The sequence below is a fragment of the Phyllostomus discolor genome, chromosome 5 (assembly GCF_004126475.2).
Source record: "Phyllostomus discolor isolate MPI-MPIP mPhyDis1 chromosome 5, mPhyDis1.pri.v3, whole genome shotgun sequence".
NCBI classification, from domain to species: Eukaryota; Metazoa; Chordata; class Mammalia; order Chiroptera; family Phyllostomidae; genus Phyllostomus; species Phyllostomus discolor.
In genome coordinates, this window is record NC_040907.2 from 126,608,738 (window position 1) to 126,625,669 (window position 16,932).

At 54.0% G+C, this 16,932-nt stretch overlaps 1 protein-coding gene across 1 annotated transcript in view; it reads right to left on the reverse strand.

The window, feature by feature from the left end:
- The window catches only part of COL13A1 (collagen type XIII alpha 1 chain), a 146,721-nt gene that overhangs the window by 64,584 nt on the left and 65,205 nt on the right, over window positions 1–16,932 (reverse strand). The window contains exons 4-8 of the mRNA XM_036026860.1: window positions 14,998–15,024; window positions 12,164–12,199; window positions 9,181–9,207; window positions 7,920–7,970; window positions 757–792 (exon numbers count right to left, since the gene is read on the reverse strand). Coding sequence (XP_035882753.1) covers window positions 757–792; window positions 7,920–7,970; window positions 9,181–9,207; window positions 12,164–12,199; window positions 14,998–15,024 — 177 coding nt within the window. The remainder of the gene's footprint in view (window positions 1–756; window positions 793–7,919; window positions 7,971–9,180; window positions 9,208–12,163; window positions 12,200–14,997; window positions 15,025–16,932) is intronic.

A 16,932-nucleotide genomic window follows, 5' to 3' on the forward strand; every position in this document is an offset into this window, starting at 1 on the left:
ATATGAAGGCCGAGCCTCCCAGGTCTCCGGCCAAGGAGGCAGCCTGGGGCCGTGGGTAGGTGTCCAGCAGCTGGGGTTCAAGTGTCTGCTGGCTGTATGACCATGATAAGCCAGTTTCCCACCCTAAAATGGGGATGAGAATCATAGACCTTCCTCAAAGGGTCTTTGTGAGGAGGGAGGGAGATGTCGTCCATGAGACACCCTGCACAGGGGGCACCTGATGGGGGCTGTCGCCATTGCCGTCACAGGCCTCTGCCCCACCCTGGGTGGAGAGTGGACAGTGTGTTCCTAGAAGTCAGGGCTGGTGGGCGCCGAGGCCTGTGGGAAAAGCCCAGCTGCTCCTGTGCCCTCCCTCTTAGGACCTGTCTTGGGCACCCACACAGGGGTCCCAGGGCATCCAGACAGCCACCTCCCGGCCGGCCACCTCCCTGCCTCCTCCAGGCAGAGCTCCTCTGAAGGCCAGGCTGGAGGACACTTCCCTGCGGTGAGTCATCTGTTCTGCATTCCAGGGTCCTACCAAATTTCACCAGCCTGTGACGTCACTTACCTGTCCATGTCCTGCTGTCCCTTTGTTTCCACACTGATTTCCCCGTGCACTGAACTCCTCTCCTCCCCACGAAAGGTTGTGGGAGAGGGTCCTTACTGACCGGGCTTTGGACAGGCAAGGGCAGCCTCAAGACTGGCCCTGCACGAAGTTTAGCCCCGCCAGGCCCAGGGGTCAAGACAGCCACAGCGAACCTCAGCTCCCCCACTTACCGGAAATCCAGGGAAGCCTCGAGTGCCCGGCTGACCCTGAAAACAACGGAGAAGAGTGAGGAGAGTGCAGAGGAGCTGATGCTAATCCTTAGTGCCCTGGTTCACCTTTGTTCCCAGAGGCGCCTGGTCTCCCCCCCACGCCCTCTCCCCCACTGGCCAACACCGGACTCCTTTGTGATCATCCAGGGAAGACACTCCCCAGTGTGAGCTGGTTGTGAGGGAGCATGAGGACGGAAGTGGAGCACCGGACATCTCCTCCCCGGACTGGGGGTGGGGTGGGGTGGGGCAGGGGAAAGGAGATGGCCAGAATCCTTTGGGTCTTGCTGGGAAGTAGCCCCTCAGAGCTCCTTGCTTCTGTGGACACTCCGAACCTCGGCGTGTAAACAGGTGATGGAGAACGAGGACATCGGGGACCCAGCCCGCAGCGCACTGAACTGAATTGCGGTTTTTATTTACACAGCCATTACTCGTGGCCACTTATCTAGCAATAGTTTGGGTATCAGTGGCTATCAAAATTCGACCTTCAAGATGTGCATTTTTGGGTTAGAATGAGGTTGCTCACTTTCCTCTCATCAGGCCTCTCCAAGTTGGGGAGGCCTGATCCCCCCAGCTTTGTGGGAGACAGATCAATCCATGCCCACTTTCCTGGGTGCGCAAAGGGCCACATATAAGGTATTCAGGTTGTGGATTACAAGCAGGTTCACTGGTTTATGGTCAATATTTAGGGCAGAAGAGACATGCTCAGGCTGGAAGCAGCAGGAAGCTGTGCAGATCCGGGACCAGGGAGGGCTGAGCAGGAGGTCAAAGGTGATGGAGAGCTGAGAAGCGCGAGTCCTGTTACTCTCCTTCTCGAGAACCAGTATTGGCTCTCTCCTGCTCACACGCATGCACAGTCATCCTCGTCCCAGTCTGCCGTTTCAGGTCCGTGGCTGCCTCATCTTCCCACGAACTCTTTGCTCAGGCGCACTGGCTCAGCTGCCTTTCCCCAGACACACTACATCTTTCACATGTTTAGCTCTCAGCTTGGAGTCCCCCTGGCTGCCTCTACTAACAATGGCTCTGTGACTCAGAAAGTTGTCTAACCGTCTAACCTCCCTCTGCCTCAACTACCTCATCTAGAGGATGAGGATAACCGTATAACCTCATAGGTCATTGAATTACACTCCATTATGCTTGCAAAGCCCTTTGAAATGGTAGCTGCCATCGTCAGATGTTTGTTGGGTTGAACAGAACCTAGGAGCACCAGGATAAGCAAGATTGCTTTTGAGCCCAACATCTCTTAGGACCCAAGGAGGCTTGTCCTTGCTGAGCAATAGTTTTGGAATCAGACCCTAACCAGAGGAGGATTTCTCTGGATCTATCTGCTGTGAACCTCAAACGTCTCCAGGCTGCTTTGGTTCTTCTTAAAGCTGAGGACGCAAGTGCTCAGGGGACATGGCTGGCTGAGATGTGGACCCTGCTGTCAGAGTGGGTGCACTGGCCAGGCGGGGAGTACGCTGCAGGCTCAGGATGGGCGTGTGGCAGTCATCCAAGAGGGCCAGAGAGAAGAGATGCCACTCATATATCAGAAGGGCCCCCGGCTTCTCCCCTGTCAAGGATAAGTGATGCTAAGAATAGCACCAAGGAGAAAACCCGGAAACAGTGCAATGTAACCTCTGCAACCTGCCACTGTAAACTTTTGACTTCTCTGAATGCTGAGATGCCTAAAGGAAAGGTCAGGAGGAGAGGATTCCAAGAAGTGTCTTCAAGTCCCACTCGGGCTAATGTTTACATGGTAGAGATAATCTCATGGTTTGCTAAATACAGAGCCTGTCCTGGTAGCAGGAGGCATCTCTCCAACTCAAAGCCAAATGCAGGGCTAACCAAGGCTTTTTCAGGGATCTTGGGAAGAATGTTGTCATTGACCACATGGAAACTCGGACTCTACTTCCTGGGGAGTTTGGGCCTGGGTAAGGCTCTCGGAGAGGCTTGGAACTGGGTTTTAATATACAACAAATTCTATGCTGAGGTCGGACATCCTTTCCAATGTTTATTGCCGGTCCTATTTATTTGTGAACAGCCTGTTTGTATTCTTTAGCAATATTTTCTACTCAGTTGTTTGTCTTTTTCCTATTGACTTGAGTAAAGCTCTTTGTGGAGCACAGTAAGTCTTGGGTACTCTTGTGTGTTGCAAACATTCTGTCCAGCTGGCTGTCTTGTTTGTGACATATTTTGTGCCATGTGGAAGTTTTACATTTATGTTGACAAACTTATCAATCTTCCCCCATGGCTTCTGGGTTCAATGCTGTATTTTAAGGTCCTTCCCAAGTTAAAAAATATAAAATGTTTGTTCATGCTTTGTTCTTATATTTTAGAGTTTTATGTTTTACATCTAAGTATTTTATTTACTTGAAATTTATTCTGATATAACAACTGAGGTAGATATTCATCAATCTACTTTTCTCTTTTTATTGTGAAATCGAGTCTTTATCACAGACCAGCTTCCAAGACGCATTTGGCTTTATTTCTGGCCTCCCCATTGTTTCATGCACTGTTATAATTGCTCTGTTTTTATGACACATAATGATAAATAGTAGACCAATTAGTCCTCTCCTCACTATTCCCCTTACACTACTTTTAAAAATTTTCCCGACACCCTCACAAACATTTTTTCCAAGTTCACTTGAATTAAGATCATATCAAAATTATGGATTATAGATTTGTAGATTAATATTATATCCTTCTAAAGCAGAATGAAGGAAATAAGTTTTACATTGCTCTCTGAAATCTCTTCCCTTCACTCAAAGCTAGGGTGGAGGGGGAGCCTCATGGATCCCTGCTGTTTGTAAGTGAACCCTGTATCTGTCTCCTCTTCCCTACCTTCTTCCTGCCTACAACTGGGGCAGGATAATGCAACAGGGACATGCAGAGTGTTCTGGTTGGAGCGAGCCTCCTGGAAATCCCCCCTTCTCTTCTGTCTGACTCCAGAGAGAGGCTCAGTCACGTGTCTGTCCAGAGCCTGCCTCATTTTACCTCGCCTTCTCTAAGTCAGTGCTGTCTGCCACATAAGACTCCGTGCTGCTAAGTGTTCAATCACTGGCTGGGGTAGCGATGAGTGGGAAGGAGAGTCCTGCTTTGTATAGCATTTGCCAATTTCTGTGGTGTAAATACTCCCACCATGGCTGATTTCAAGCTACAACTGTGATATCATTAAACACAAAGTTGGGAGGGGTCTGAGCGACTGGCTCCTGAGAGCCAGGGCGACCAACTCAGTACACACCCTCTGAACTCTGGCAGCAAACGGAGGGCTACGCCCTTTGGACGTTACAAGGACGTCTTAAACATTCATTGTGTTCAGATTGAACTCACCTCCCTTAGAAAAATCTGCTCTTCCCTCTGGGGAAGGCACCCCCATCCACTCTGTTACCACATCAGAAATATGGGATTGTCTTGGACTCCTCCCTCAACCCCCACTTTTATTGCCACTACTCTCTGTCAATTCCACCTTCAGATTGGCTCGCCAGCCCCGCAGTCCCCGAGGCTGTGCTTCAGGCCACGACTTGATTTTGCAGGTGCCTTCCAGCCAGGCGCAGACCTGCAGCCTCTTCTCTACATTCTCCATGCTGGAGCAGGGCAATCAGGAGACCTTTTTAAACTGCCAATCTGATCTTTTCCCTGCTCCACTGAACACAACCCAAGGGCTCTCCACTGCCCTCAGGAGAAAGTCCGGACTCCTGAACATTGTGTCTGGGTCCTTCATGATCAGATCTTTGCTACCTCGCCAGTCTCACCTCTGCTTGTCTCTGTAAAGAACTTCCCCATTTCTCTAGTAGTTTATAGGAAGTCTTCCTGCCTCAGAGAATCAGTGCTCCCCGCCCCCCACCCCCAGTCTGGTACCTGAATAACCTCTGCTCATCCTGCTCATCCTTGATCACAATTTAGTTATGCCTTCCTCCCAGAAGCCTTCCGTGCCTGCCTCCGTCCCAGGTCCGGTGCCTCCTCCTGTCCCCACAGCTCCCTCACCACCCCAGGCTGAGCACTGACTGCTGCAGTTGTAACCAATGCAGCAGTGCTGGTCTCTTTGCCAAGAGGCAAGCAGGCTGCAGCCAGGTTTTCCTCATCTCCCAGTACCTAGCATGCGGGAGGTGCCTAACAAATATTAATGAAATAAGTAAACCAAGAAACACTTAACATGTGTATTGACCTGATGGAAGTGTTTCCTTGTGAACAAGGGCTGCAAGCTCAGGGAGCTCCTCCTGGCCCCTGAAGAGAAGCTGGGGGACTCGGGGAGGGATTGAGCTCCCTTCGAGATGGGGGGCATTTCCTAGCTTGGTAGGTGGCTTTTCCAGTGCCTGTTGGGCCAGCCAGCCTCTCGAGGCCCGAGTTTCCCCCTCAGTTTAATGGGACAACTGCTCCAGCATTTTGCTTCATGACAATGTGAACCGTCCTTCTCAAAAGTGCCTGGATGGTTCACCTTTTGGTCAGACCACTTGTGAAACTCTAAGAGAGGAGCAGGTGGCCCCTAAGAGCAGCAAGGCTGGTTCTTGTCGGCAGCATGTATGTGGGGCCCTTCCGGGCTGAGTGGAAAGCCACAAGGTCCCATCATCCCCTGCCAGAGGGCTTGCCCACTTGACCTCTACCTTTTCATGACAAATGACCCCTTTGTCTTCCCCTGCCCTGTTTTCACCAACTCCAGGTGGCTTCTGGGAAGGAGCTGATGGGGTTGCCCTGTTGTCTAGTGAGAACTCAGAAGGGATGGCCCCTGACATCTGGGTGATGGTCACCCACACAGGCCAAAATTGGAGGGTACCAGGCTTGGTCAAGCTTCCTTGTGCCTCGCCTAGCAACACATAGCACCAATAAGGAGAACCTTTTTTTCTCCTTAAGGTAAAAATCTGTTAAACAGGAGAGCTTAAAACATGGAAGGCAGTGTTGGGAAAGAATGCCTGTTGTGGAATGCAACTGACGGGCACAACCCAAGCTCCAGCACTGACCAGCGAGGCGACCATAGGAGGGTTACAAAACTGTTTCCATCTCTGTGAAATGGACTGGTGGGCCTGCCTCCCAGCTTTGTTGGGAGGGATGGAGGAGACTGGCATGTGGGAAAACTCCATGAGGGGGCTAGGTGCCCAGGAGACAGAAGTCATCACTGTTACCCGAACAGAAGGTACTTTCACCATTGCAATCAAATCCAATATGGGAGTTGTGTTCTTGATTAGGCTTATGACAGGGGGCCGGAAGCCAGGGAAGCGAGGCAGACCACTGCCCCGAGCATGTTCTCCAGAAGTGAGGCCTTTTCTACAACTTTCAGGCGGCCTGTTGACAAGATGCTGCTTAAAGATGCTGCTCAGAGAGTTAGAGCAACAGCTCTGTCGACCCAGGGGGATGTCTGTGGTCAGGCCAGGAGGCAGACAGATGGTGGCCATCCTTGTCCTCCTGATAGGCCCACTCTGACACTGTCTTTGCCATTATATCCTGGAGGTCTGTCCTTCTCTGTAACCTTCCCATATCCTGGTCGCCCCCTGACTGGACACCACCTCTGTCAGGGACAGCTGGGCGCAAGGCATCCATGCTGTGGCTCTTCCAATACACAAAGAGGCTTCCGGCCCCATGCAGGCTGTGGCCATGTGAGCCTAGAGTTACAGGGACCCTACCCCCACTATCTGGTGGGCTGCTATAGCAGCAGGGTTCCGAGCGCAGACTCTGAGCCACACAGCCTGGCTAAAAGATCAAATCCCAGCGTGACTACATTCCAGTGTTTGACCTTGGGCCAGTTACTGAACTTCTCTGTGCCTTGCTTTTCTCCTCTATAAAATAGAGATGGAAATAGTAGCTGCCTGTGGGGCTCCTGTGAAGATTGAGTTACTATGTGGAATGGTCTTAGGAGACTGCCTGCCCCAAAGTAAGTGCCGAGTGTCAGCCCTTAGCATCATCGTTGTGGTCTGGGCTGGAGGAAGCCTTGCAGAGAAGGTGTGTCTCCATGGCCCAGGACCCTTCAAGTCCTGACTCCAGTCCAGAACCTGACCTGCCTGCGAGCCTTTGGCTCCCCATCTGACCTTCCCCAGTCCTCAAGCAGGAGATTGGCTGCACCCCTCTGCTCTCACCATAGGCCCTCCCTGGCTAGCTCATCACCACTCTCTCCATTGGACTTAGCAATTTGCTCTCTGATCCCTCCCCTTAGAGTGTGGGCAGTCTAAGACTGTGGCTTCCCATTGGCTCTCTCCACAGAAGGAGAAGAATGGCAGGCAGAGCTTTATCCATCCATTGGGCTAGCCTCAGCCTCCCGGAAGCTGCTACCTGAAGGGAAGGCACAGCTCCCTCACTCTCTTGTTGTAAATAGGTCAGGAAAAGCACATAGCAAACCACTGCAATGGTGGTCTGTTGCTGTCGTGGGAGCCCTGACTCCCAGGGGCCCTGGGTTCTGATCCTGCCCTAACCTCTGTGTGTGGGACCCTGGCCAAATCCTTTCCCCTCTCTGGACCTCAGTTTCCCCTTCTCAGAGAGCTACACTAGACCATTGCTGAGGTCCTTTCCACACTGATATTTGGTGATTTTATTGAAGCCCCATGGTTCAGGCACTCTTTGAGAAAAACAACCAGTCCTCCTTCCCATAGTCACAGTATCTTTCCCCATCATCACCCACGTCACCCTTCCGGTGCCTAAGAAGCATATCTGAATGGAATCATCTCTGATTTTCCCAAGCCCCCAGCCATGGGGAGGAGGAACTGAGACATAGGACCCAGGCTGAGCACAAAAGGAGCTTTTGAGGGTGAGTGGTGGATTGGCATCTGCCAGGACCGGGAGTGGGTGTCGGATCAGGGAGTCTGGACCTCATGGGTATTTGCTCCATGGGCTTCCAGAAACAGCTCACCCCTGGAAAGCTGGAGCACCCCCTCCAGACGGGAGTGGGCCCTGGCTCCCCTCTGCCTGTAGACAGCAGGGCCACCTGGCAGCTGCTGCAGCTTCGTGACTGGAGGGTAGGCCCTCACACGCCCTCCCAGCAGGCTGTAATTAGGCATATTTAGTCAGGCCACTCTTGTTAACATCAACGCAGCACCGAGGCCTGGCCTGGCCACCACATCGCATGTGGTGTCTGCCATACCCAGAGGCATAGCTTCCGCCCCAAGCCCTTTTCAGTAACTCACCCATCCCACCCACCCCCAAGAAAAGCAGAAATCACTTACAGGGGGGCCACGGGGACCGATGATGGACATCCCAGCATCTCCTGGGGCCCCCTATAGGAGAGAGAGAGAAGAGAGGGATAGGGAGCAAGGGGAGGGGCAGGAGGCGAGGGTGGGGAAAGAAGAGTCAAAGGGAGGGGCTGGCAGGGGGGGAAGGAGAGGCATGCGAAGGCGGGGTGCCAGTGGAGGTGGAGGGCAGAGGGGCCAGGGGACACAGAGGAGGAGGGAAGATCGGGGGATGGGAGACACACAGGGGATGAATGAGACATCCAGAAAAGATTGAGAAGGGCAGCAGGAGGAATAAAGCAAGAAGAGATGTAGCAAGACCAGAAGATGCGGAGACCAGTGAAAGAGGGTGGTGGGACCTCAGACAGGGAAGCGGGAAGAAGAGGATTCAGTGCAATGATGGGCAAGAGGGTGGCACAGGGTGGGGGAGAAAGGAGGAGGGGGGAACACAGCTCAGCCATGGCTGCTCAGGCCCCAGAGGCCTCTCCCCACAGCTCTGCCCAGGACAGTCTCCAACCTGCCCCAGCCGCAACCCCAGCCAAGTTTCAGCCCCCTGGGTCTTCTCCACTCCCACCCCCAGCTACCCATGTGGCTGTACTCCCTGCAACTGGTGAACGGTGAGTGGCCTGCCCCATGCATGGAGCTGCTGGAAACAGAGGGTGGGGATGAGACACACACGTGCTGTGTGGGCCCAGCAGCCCTGAGCCTAAAGGCTGGAGATGCTGGGAGCTTCCTCGCCCCAGTTTCAGAGTGACACCGAGGGGGTACGTTTGGGCAGAATTTGGTGGGGAGGGGCAACAGAAGGAGGATGAAGGGTGCGTAGAACAGAGATGGAGGTGAGAGGTGATGCTCTGACAGGAGGACCCAGCCTGTGCCCTGCTGGGAGGAAGGCAGGGTGCCGCATCCCACAGAAAACGGCGACTGGCACGCTCCTTGCCTCTGGGAAGGGTGACTGCCTAAGTCTCAGAATCAGAGCTCCGAGGCCACAGGCAGCCTCAGTAGGCAGGGGAGACCCACTCGGCCAGCGAGTCGGATGGAGCCTTAGCCCAGGAACCCCAAGACCTTGCCGGATGGTGTGGAAGCTGTTAGGAAACTGGGCCGTGAGAGGCCGAGAGCACAGCAGGCCTGGCTGGCAGCTCTGCTTAGCCTGCACGCCAGCAGGAGGGCTGAGCTGGGGGCCTCGGGAAGGCCCCCAGGAGTCCACGGGGGTGGAAGTGAAGGCTGGGGTGGAAGGGCAGAAGGGAAAGTGTGGACTCACCTTCTCACCTGGTTGGCCCTTTATTCCCTGGGGCAGCCACATGCAACACGGGGTGCAGGGAAGTGAGAGAGGGAGAGAAAAAAGAAAGGATGAGAGAGAGGCACACGCACAAGAATCTGTGTTGATGGCACAACAACCAAACAAAAGAAATCACCGTGAAATAAGAAACAAAACAAAACACAGATGCTGACACATGACAGGTCCCGCATCCAGCAAGCACAGGGTGTGGGTGGCTATTTTGACTCACCCCCGGTCTGGCCCCAGCCAGCCACTCCAGACAACAGACAAAACAGTAGCAGGGGCCTTAGGAGGCCTTCTCCAGGTATGTGTGTCTGTGTGTGCATGTGTGTGTGTGTGAAAGAGAGAGAGAGACAGAGAGAGAGGGAGAACCCACCCAGGTCAGAAAGTCTGCCTGAAAACCATGGCCCCAGAGAGGGGCCGTCCAAGGTGGGGGTGGGCATGGGGAGACTTTCCCAAGGACTGCATCGTAAGGCAGGATCTAGCTGGTACGAAGGTCCAGCTGAGCACCAAGCACAAAGCTTTGCCAAGCTAGACACACCAGGAGTCCTTAAGGCTGGCCAGGCGGGAGAGGGGTTGGAGAAGCATGGAGTGACAGATAGTAGGACACACACATCTGAGAGGATGGAGGATGGAGGATGGATCTGGGATGCAGAGGAAAATGGGTAATTGCCCAGGGTCCCTGTAACCATAGTGACCAGTGGACAAACAGCCCCCATCAACCATGATCCACAGAAGCCAGTGGTGCCACCCCCGGTGAACCACAGGCACAACTCAGGCATCTCACAGCCACTGGCCACCTCAGTTATTATCAGGTGGCTCACATCAGGCCTACCACTGGGCGGCCAAACGGGTCTGTTGCCACATTTAAAATAGCACAAGCAGCATGGAACCCCCAGCTTGAAAACGGCTTTGTGTGGAAGGAAATGGGAGCCCTCCTGTGCTCCCGTCTCACTGCTGTGGGCCCGAGTTGGGCTCCAATGGACACCTGCTGGGCGAGAAACAGTCCACAGGGCCCCAGAAGGAGGGTGGGGGGGGGCAGCAGTGGGGGGCAGGCCTGGAGGGGCTGTTCTGCATTTTTCAACCTGCCTTGCAGCCTGGTAGCTGCACTCAGAGTAGAGTGTCCCAAAGCTTACCTGTTAGGGGCAGAGAGTTTGGAGTCTGACCGTCAGCTTGGGTGCAAAACCCAACTCCGCCCCAGACCTGGGCTGACTGAGTTTCAACACGCCCATCCACACGGTGGGATCGGAGAGGGCGACAGTGGAGAACGAGCAGGGCTCAGGCCCACCCACCGCCAGCCCCCAAGAACGGCTGGCTGGACATCATTTCCCTGCTCTGCACAGAGAGGGACCCAGTGACAGTTTGGGGGGGGCTCTGTGTTTGGAGTCGGACAACTGAAGGACAGAGACAGGGTTGGGCAGGAGTTCCACGGCGCTGTGGCCTGGGACATGGTGGGACAGCCTCACGTGGAGCGACACAGCGCTTCCAGCCTCTGTGTCTTGACAGAGAGCCCTTGGGTGGGCCTGGGGACCTCAGAGCTCTGTGACATGGAACACTTGTTCTGAGCCTCTGAAATGTCCCAGGTCCTGGACCTGGGCACTGTGGCTTCACCTTAAGGATCAGACCCTCTATAGAGCCCCGAGGCCAATGTTGGGGAGGGAAAGCAGCTTTGTCAGGGTCAAGGGCACAGGTCTGGAGTCAGGCTGCCTGGGTTCAAGTCCTTGATCAGCCATTCCCGGGCCATGTGACCGTGGGAAAGACACTTAACATGTCAGCCCCCGTTGTCTCATCTGAAAGATGGGGGTGGGAACTGTGCCTACCTCCTGCAGTTCCTGTGAAGCCAAATGAGCTGATGTGTGTAAGGCTCTTAGCACAATGCCAGCACGCAGTTAGCACTCTCAAGTGTTAGCTATGGTCTGGATGCCTTTTCTCTGACACCAGGCTCACACGCGCAAGCAAACTCACACATGGATGCCGTACCCAGGCCTAAAGCCAAGCAGCCCAGGAGGTGAGGTTATGAGGAAAAGCATGTGAGTGACATGAAAAGATGGCATAGGGGTCACCGAGGGGCACGTGGGAGGCAGGGTAAAGGTCGGGGCTGATGGCAGGTGGGGAGTTAGGGCTCAGACAGGGTGGTGGTGAGGCTGGCATACAGCCATCACGGCCTTAGGCTGCCAGCCTGTGTCTCCCCTGCCCTTCCTAGCCCCTCGGAGGCTGGGAGCCATCAGGACAGTCCCTAGCACTCGGACCTCCAGGCCTGGTGTCGGCCTTCCCATTCCTGAGACATCCTCGCCCTGCCCACCATTCTCGCTCTACTTTCGCCGTCTTAATTTTTCAGTAGGAGATGTTAAACGTTTGAGCTCCCAGCCTCCTGCTGAGGATCTGAAAGCACTAGCTGGGGCAAGCCCCATTTTCACCACCTTCGGTTTCTGTCTAGGGAAGGTGCCCCCCATAGCTGGCTCCCCCAGTCTCCACAGAGCGTTGGAGGCTGCAGTTCTCACCATCTTTTGCTGCTCTTGCTGGGGCGGCGGGGAGAGGGGAGGTCTGGGTGGGGGAGTGGGGCGGCTGCAGGGGCAGCTATAAACCTGACGGTGAGCAGCCAGCCAGCCTCATGGTTGGAGTGGGTGCGAGTCCCCTCAATGTTGAGAGGAATTCAAGCCTCACCCTGCCCTCCCAGTAGGTGATTGGCAAAGAGCTTTATTTATGCTTTTTCTTGGATTTTTCCTTTGCCATGGCAGCTCTCTGGAGGGTAAAGCCATATGGCAAGATCTGAAGGGTTGAAATAAAACATGTCTTCTCCTGGCCTGTGCCTCTCTGAAGCTGACTTCAGCGAGGGAAGAGGGAAGGCCAAGTCCCCCCTTTCCCCCTTTCCCAGGAGGGCAACACCTTGCTATGGTTTGGAGGGCAGGCTAGCGTGGAGAAGCAAGCAATGGCCACCCAAGCAGGGGAAAATGCGCCAACTCACCACACGTCCAGGCATCCCAATGGCACCTTTGTCCCCCTGATGAAGGAGGCAGAGACAATTAGATGTGGCTGGAGCGGGGCCAGCACGGGAAGGGTCCCATGGGCTGGCTGTGCACCTAAGACCTGCTCTGCACAGGCAGTTGGGCCGATGCCCAAGCATCATGTGAGTGAACTTGCCTGTTCAGCCCCACAGACCGTCTGGCAGGCAGCCACCCCTACTGCTATCTGCAGGGGGCATGGTGCTGCGGTAAGGGCACTAATGTGGGAGTCTGGTCCCCAGCCGGGGCCTCAGTTTCCCTATGGGTTCCATAATGGGTCCAAGGCTCTTCCTCCCTCAGACTTCTGTTGTTGCGATCTGTTCCAGCTACAGCCAGAACATACCACATCCTTGTCACACTCAACTTCAAGGCACAGAGCAGGGTGAGGGGCAGCTCCCACGTGACAGGTGAATCACTTCCCTAGGTCTGTCTTTGCCGAAGCTGGGGAGCAGTGCCCCCACTCCCTGGCTGAGGAGGCTACAGACAGAGCCCTTCCATACCCCCTTCCTCACGGCCACCCCCAGTACCAGCAGGGAGGACCGTGAGCCATGTGGATGCAGCCGCATCACGAGTTTCAGCTGCTCAGAGGGAAAGCTTTGTTTTGTAGCCAGGGGTTACATCTTCTCACTCTGGAAATCCGCTTATTAAGTTTTGTTCCTCCCCTTTTGGTAGAAAATATTTTTTTGCAATTATACATGTGCAGACATCATAAATTCTGGGGTGGGCCTGGGGTTTGCTGGGAGCCTGGAAGGCTGGAAAGCAGTGGGGGCTGAAAATGAGACGGTGTTTGTCCCGCTGGGCAGGTGAGAGCTGGGCTCGTGGATTCCCCTGAAGGGTGTGGGCATTTCTGGGGTGATTCCGTGCCTGCTGACCCCACTGGGGCAAAATGTCTTGAGGGGCAATCAGCGTCCCAAGATATATGTGGATGTACTGGCAAGTACTGACTGGCTCTGAAATTAGGCTCTTGTGACATGTACCTTGTCAAGACCAAGGGTGTCTTTAGTAACACGTTCTTGGCTGTGTGGCAGGGTAGCCACATTGGTTATAAGCCTGGGTCTGTTTCCTTCACCTCCCTGAGCATCTGCACCTCCGTCATGGGGCTGCTGGGAGGCTGCCGTGAGGCGATGTCTCTGGAGCGCTTACTCCCAGCACCTGCCTCCTGAGGAGTGTTGTCTAAATGGCACCTATGGGTGGCAAGCTCGGTGGGCAAGTGAATTCTATAAGCGTGTTTGTCCCTCACACACTTCGTATTTCACAACAAGGGGCTGGCACCAGTGACTCCTTCGCGGGTCCCTCCCAGGTCCCTTCACGCAGGAGCGTGGTGAGCAGGGACCGGGGCCTGTGGATCCGCGGCCCTCGCTGCTGCAGACACCAGGCCCACTGAACGTTGGGTGCGACATCCCCACGGCCCCCTCACTCCTGGGCTTTTGAATGATATTGCAGGATGTGTGTTTGGGTTGCTTCTCATTTCGTTTTAAAAACTAATGTTCTTTGCAGTCCTGGCCATAAAACACTCAGGTTCGGGACGGGCGGGGAGTGGCCAGCGACTGGAAACTATGTGCAGCAGCCCCTGCTCTGCAACTTGCCCCCAAATGCTTTTTAAAGATGGATGTCATCAGAAAAAAACAAAGTCTGCCCACGTTCCCCCCAAGTCATCTGATTTTTTTCCCTCCTTGGGTTTCATGGGACCTACTCACCCTTCCTCCTCTGCTTCGGGGCTTGGACTTACTGGGAGTATTTCCATTTTCAAGGCTAAATATTCTCCCACATGCATTTCATTAAGAAAGTCACTGCTGGACATGAATTCTAGAAGCTGTTGGATTAGTCACGAGGTTATAGTATAATGCATGTCAAAAGGGGTATCTGGGTAAGAGGGATGCACAAAGGGTGTGTGATTCAGAGGATGTGGTCCCTGGTGCAGGGAGAGAAGACCCCCTGGTGCCAGCCCTGGATCGCACGCTGCACCTCACCTCGGCCCTCTGGCAGGCTACGGCATTCCTGCCCGAGTCTCTCCTGGTCCATGGGCCCACAGCATCCAGCAGTCAGTACGTATTTGCCCCAGGCTGTACCTCACAGAGCAACCGATGTCTTCAAAGACTTTAAAGATGGTTCTCAGACTTGGAGCATGGACCACAGGAAACAGCAGTATGGAATGGGGTATGATAACATGGGCTTCCAAGAGCTTTACAACGGAAGCTTGGACAATTGGACAAGGTATTTTACCTCTCTGGGTCTCAGTTTTCTCACCTATAAAATGGGCATAATGATACCCATTTCACTGAGTCATTGAACAAATCAAATGGATGAAGAGTGATTGGCATAGTGCCTGGCATGGATTAAGGTCTTGATGAGAGGTGGCTATTACTATTATTTCTACTTTTATTCCAAAGCCCTCATGGTTACTTGGCATGGCCTCTCTAGCTTTCAGAAATGGTATCTGGGGTGAAAACAAAGTTTTTGAGTTTGTTCTCACCAGAGGGCAGAGGGTAAAGCAGAGAGAGTGGTCTTAATCTAAGTTTGTAGACAGAGGGATCCTCCCCCTTCCAGGCCTCCATTATAGGGCCGTCTGTCTGAAGCCAGGTCCAGTGCTGACAGGGCCTGAATGCTGTATCTGCCTGCCTGAGCCCTGGGAAGGTACGAAGGAGCCTGCCCCTCAGCTGTGGGCAAGAGAAGCTGGAGAGAGGCCTCTCGCCCAGGTACGTTTGGAGGAAAGCAGCCACCCAAACTTGCCAGTCCCTGGACTGAGAACGAGCACGTGAGAGAGATTCAAAAGGAGGAAGAAATAAAAGCTACTTACCGGGAGGCCAGGTCTTCCCATAGGACCCTGAAGTGAAGGGGGAGAGGGAAGTTTACAAAGGTACGAGCACTGTGGTACCCGATGCTGCCACACCACCCAGCCAGCGGTGCACCCTGTGTGTGCTCTACAGGCCTGTTATTTTACAGACACAGCAAAGGGACGGCCTTGATCACATCCAAGGGTCACATTCAACCAGGGCTGACAGCTGGTCATCATGTATTTCTTTATATTCCTCCAGAGAAAGAGACGTCCCCACTTCCCTTAGTCATCTGTTCCAGTATCACAGTTTCCATAATTAAGAAATGCTCTCTTAAATCTAGCGCAGGCATGGCCAACAGATGTCAGTGTAAGCGTGGGCCCCAATGGACTACCTAAAGCACTATGTTAAAAAGCCTCTGAATAGATTAGCAATGTCTGCCATGGGCAAGAGGAGTTGGGCAGTGGTGGCCACACGTTTCATACCACTTAAGTGATTCCTGCTGCTACTTAAAGCCACCCTCCATGGCTGTGTTTTCTAGGTACCAGTAGTCCTTGTGCTCACAGGGGCCTGGGTCTTCCAACTGGAGGACAGAGCCACCCTAGGAGAGGCTCCTGTGATACAACCAGAGGGCCATAGACAGGCATTTTGACAAGCTGCCATCTCCGTATCCCTCACCTCCGGCCAACGGTATTCTTTCTTTGCAGAAGCAGAGAGAACAGGGCTAGGGGGTGATTCCCAATGTGGTCAGCTTCCCATTTCCTCCTCCTCCTGCCTTGTGGTCTCAGCCACAGATAAAAGGTTCAGGACTCTTCTGTGTCATACTGAGAATGTGGGAAAGCTACTCGGGCTCCTCCCCATCACTCGGTGACTCTGGTGGTGGCCAGGTGGGTAGGGATTGTAAGGAGAGACTCAGATGCAACCCCTGTCATCTGCTCCTGCACTGCAGAGCCCATGGGAGTGGCAGCACCCACTCTGGCTGGCAACAGTCCCCAGGCAAGGCCAGTAGAAGCTCTCAGGATGCTGCAGGGACCCAGAGCTGAGCTGCCAGGGTGGCCCAGCAGCCTGGCTGTGGAGAGACGTGTGTAGGGGGGTCCCAGGAGTGGGGGAGGTGAGGACTTTTTCTGGCTTTGTCAAAAAAGAAGGAAAAGCCAGCCCATTTCCAGCAGGTGGTCTGTCGAAGTTTCCTATGGAGGAGTTTATTTTGGAAGATTGATGACAGGAATTGAGATCTGACATCCAAGACATGCCATGATAAATCATCCTCCTCCTTCCAGGGAGTTTCCTCCCTCTCTGTAACTCAGCAGGCAGGGAGCTGGGCAGCACCATCAGCCCAGCCGGCTCAATGTGCGGCTCAGGACACAGGGGGAAGAGTAAATAACGTCTAATCGCAGACTGAGCTGACTGCTCTTGCAGGCACGGAGCAAGAGGGAGAAGGCTGCGGAACTGCCTTCTCAGGGCAGGGATGAAACCCGCTGCTTTCAGCAACCTTGAGAAAGATCTGATGCCAAGGGCTGGGCCCTTTCAACTTCAGTCTGCAGCTGCCCCTGCAACCTCTGGGTCTTTTGTTGGGATATCAAATGCTGTCTTCAAGAAGACACGCTCCTGTGTTCTGGATCTATTACTGCGGGGGCCAGTCTCCCTGAACGCTTCTCAGGTTCTCTGGCAATGACTGGGCTCTCCGCCCCGCCCTGGGCCTTAGGGCGAGGCCAGGGGAAGGAACCCCGGAGTGCTGCCTGTAATTTGTGTTGTCTCCTAATTGAACAGGCCAACACAGTTGTCTTAATGACAACAGCAACAGCAACGACAACAACAACAACAATCACCACCACCATCACCTGCCCAAAGTGACTTGGCTAGAATGGAGCTGCCTGCACAGCCACGCGGGCGTCGCGTCCTCAGGGCTGGTCCACACTTACAGCTGCTCACTGACCCGTTTGCTGAATGGGCAGGAGGCT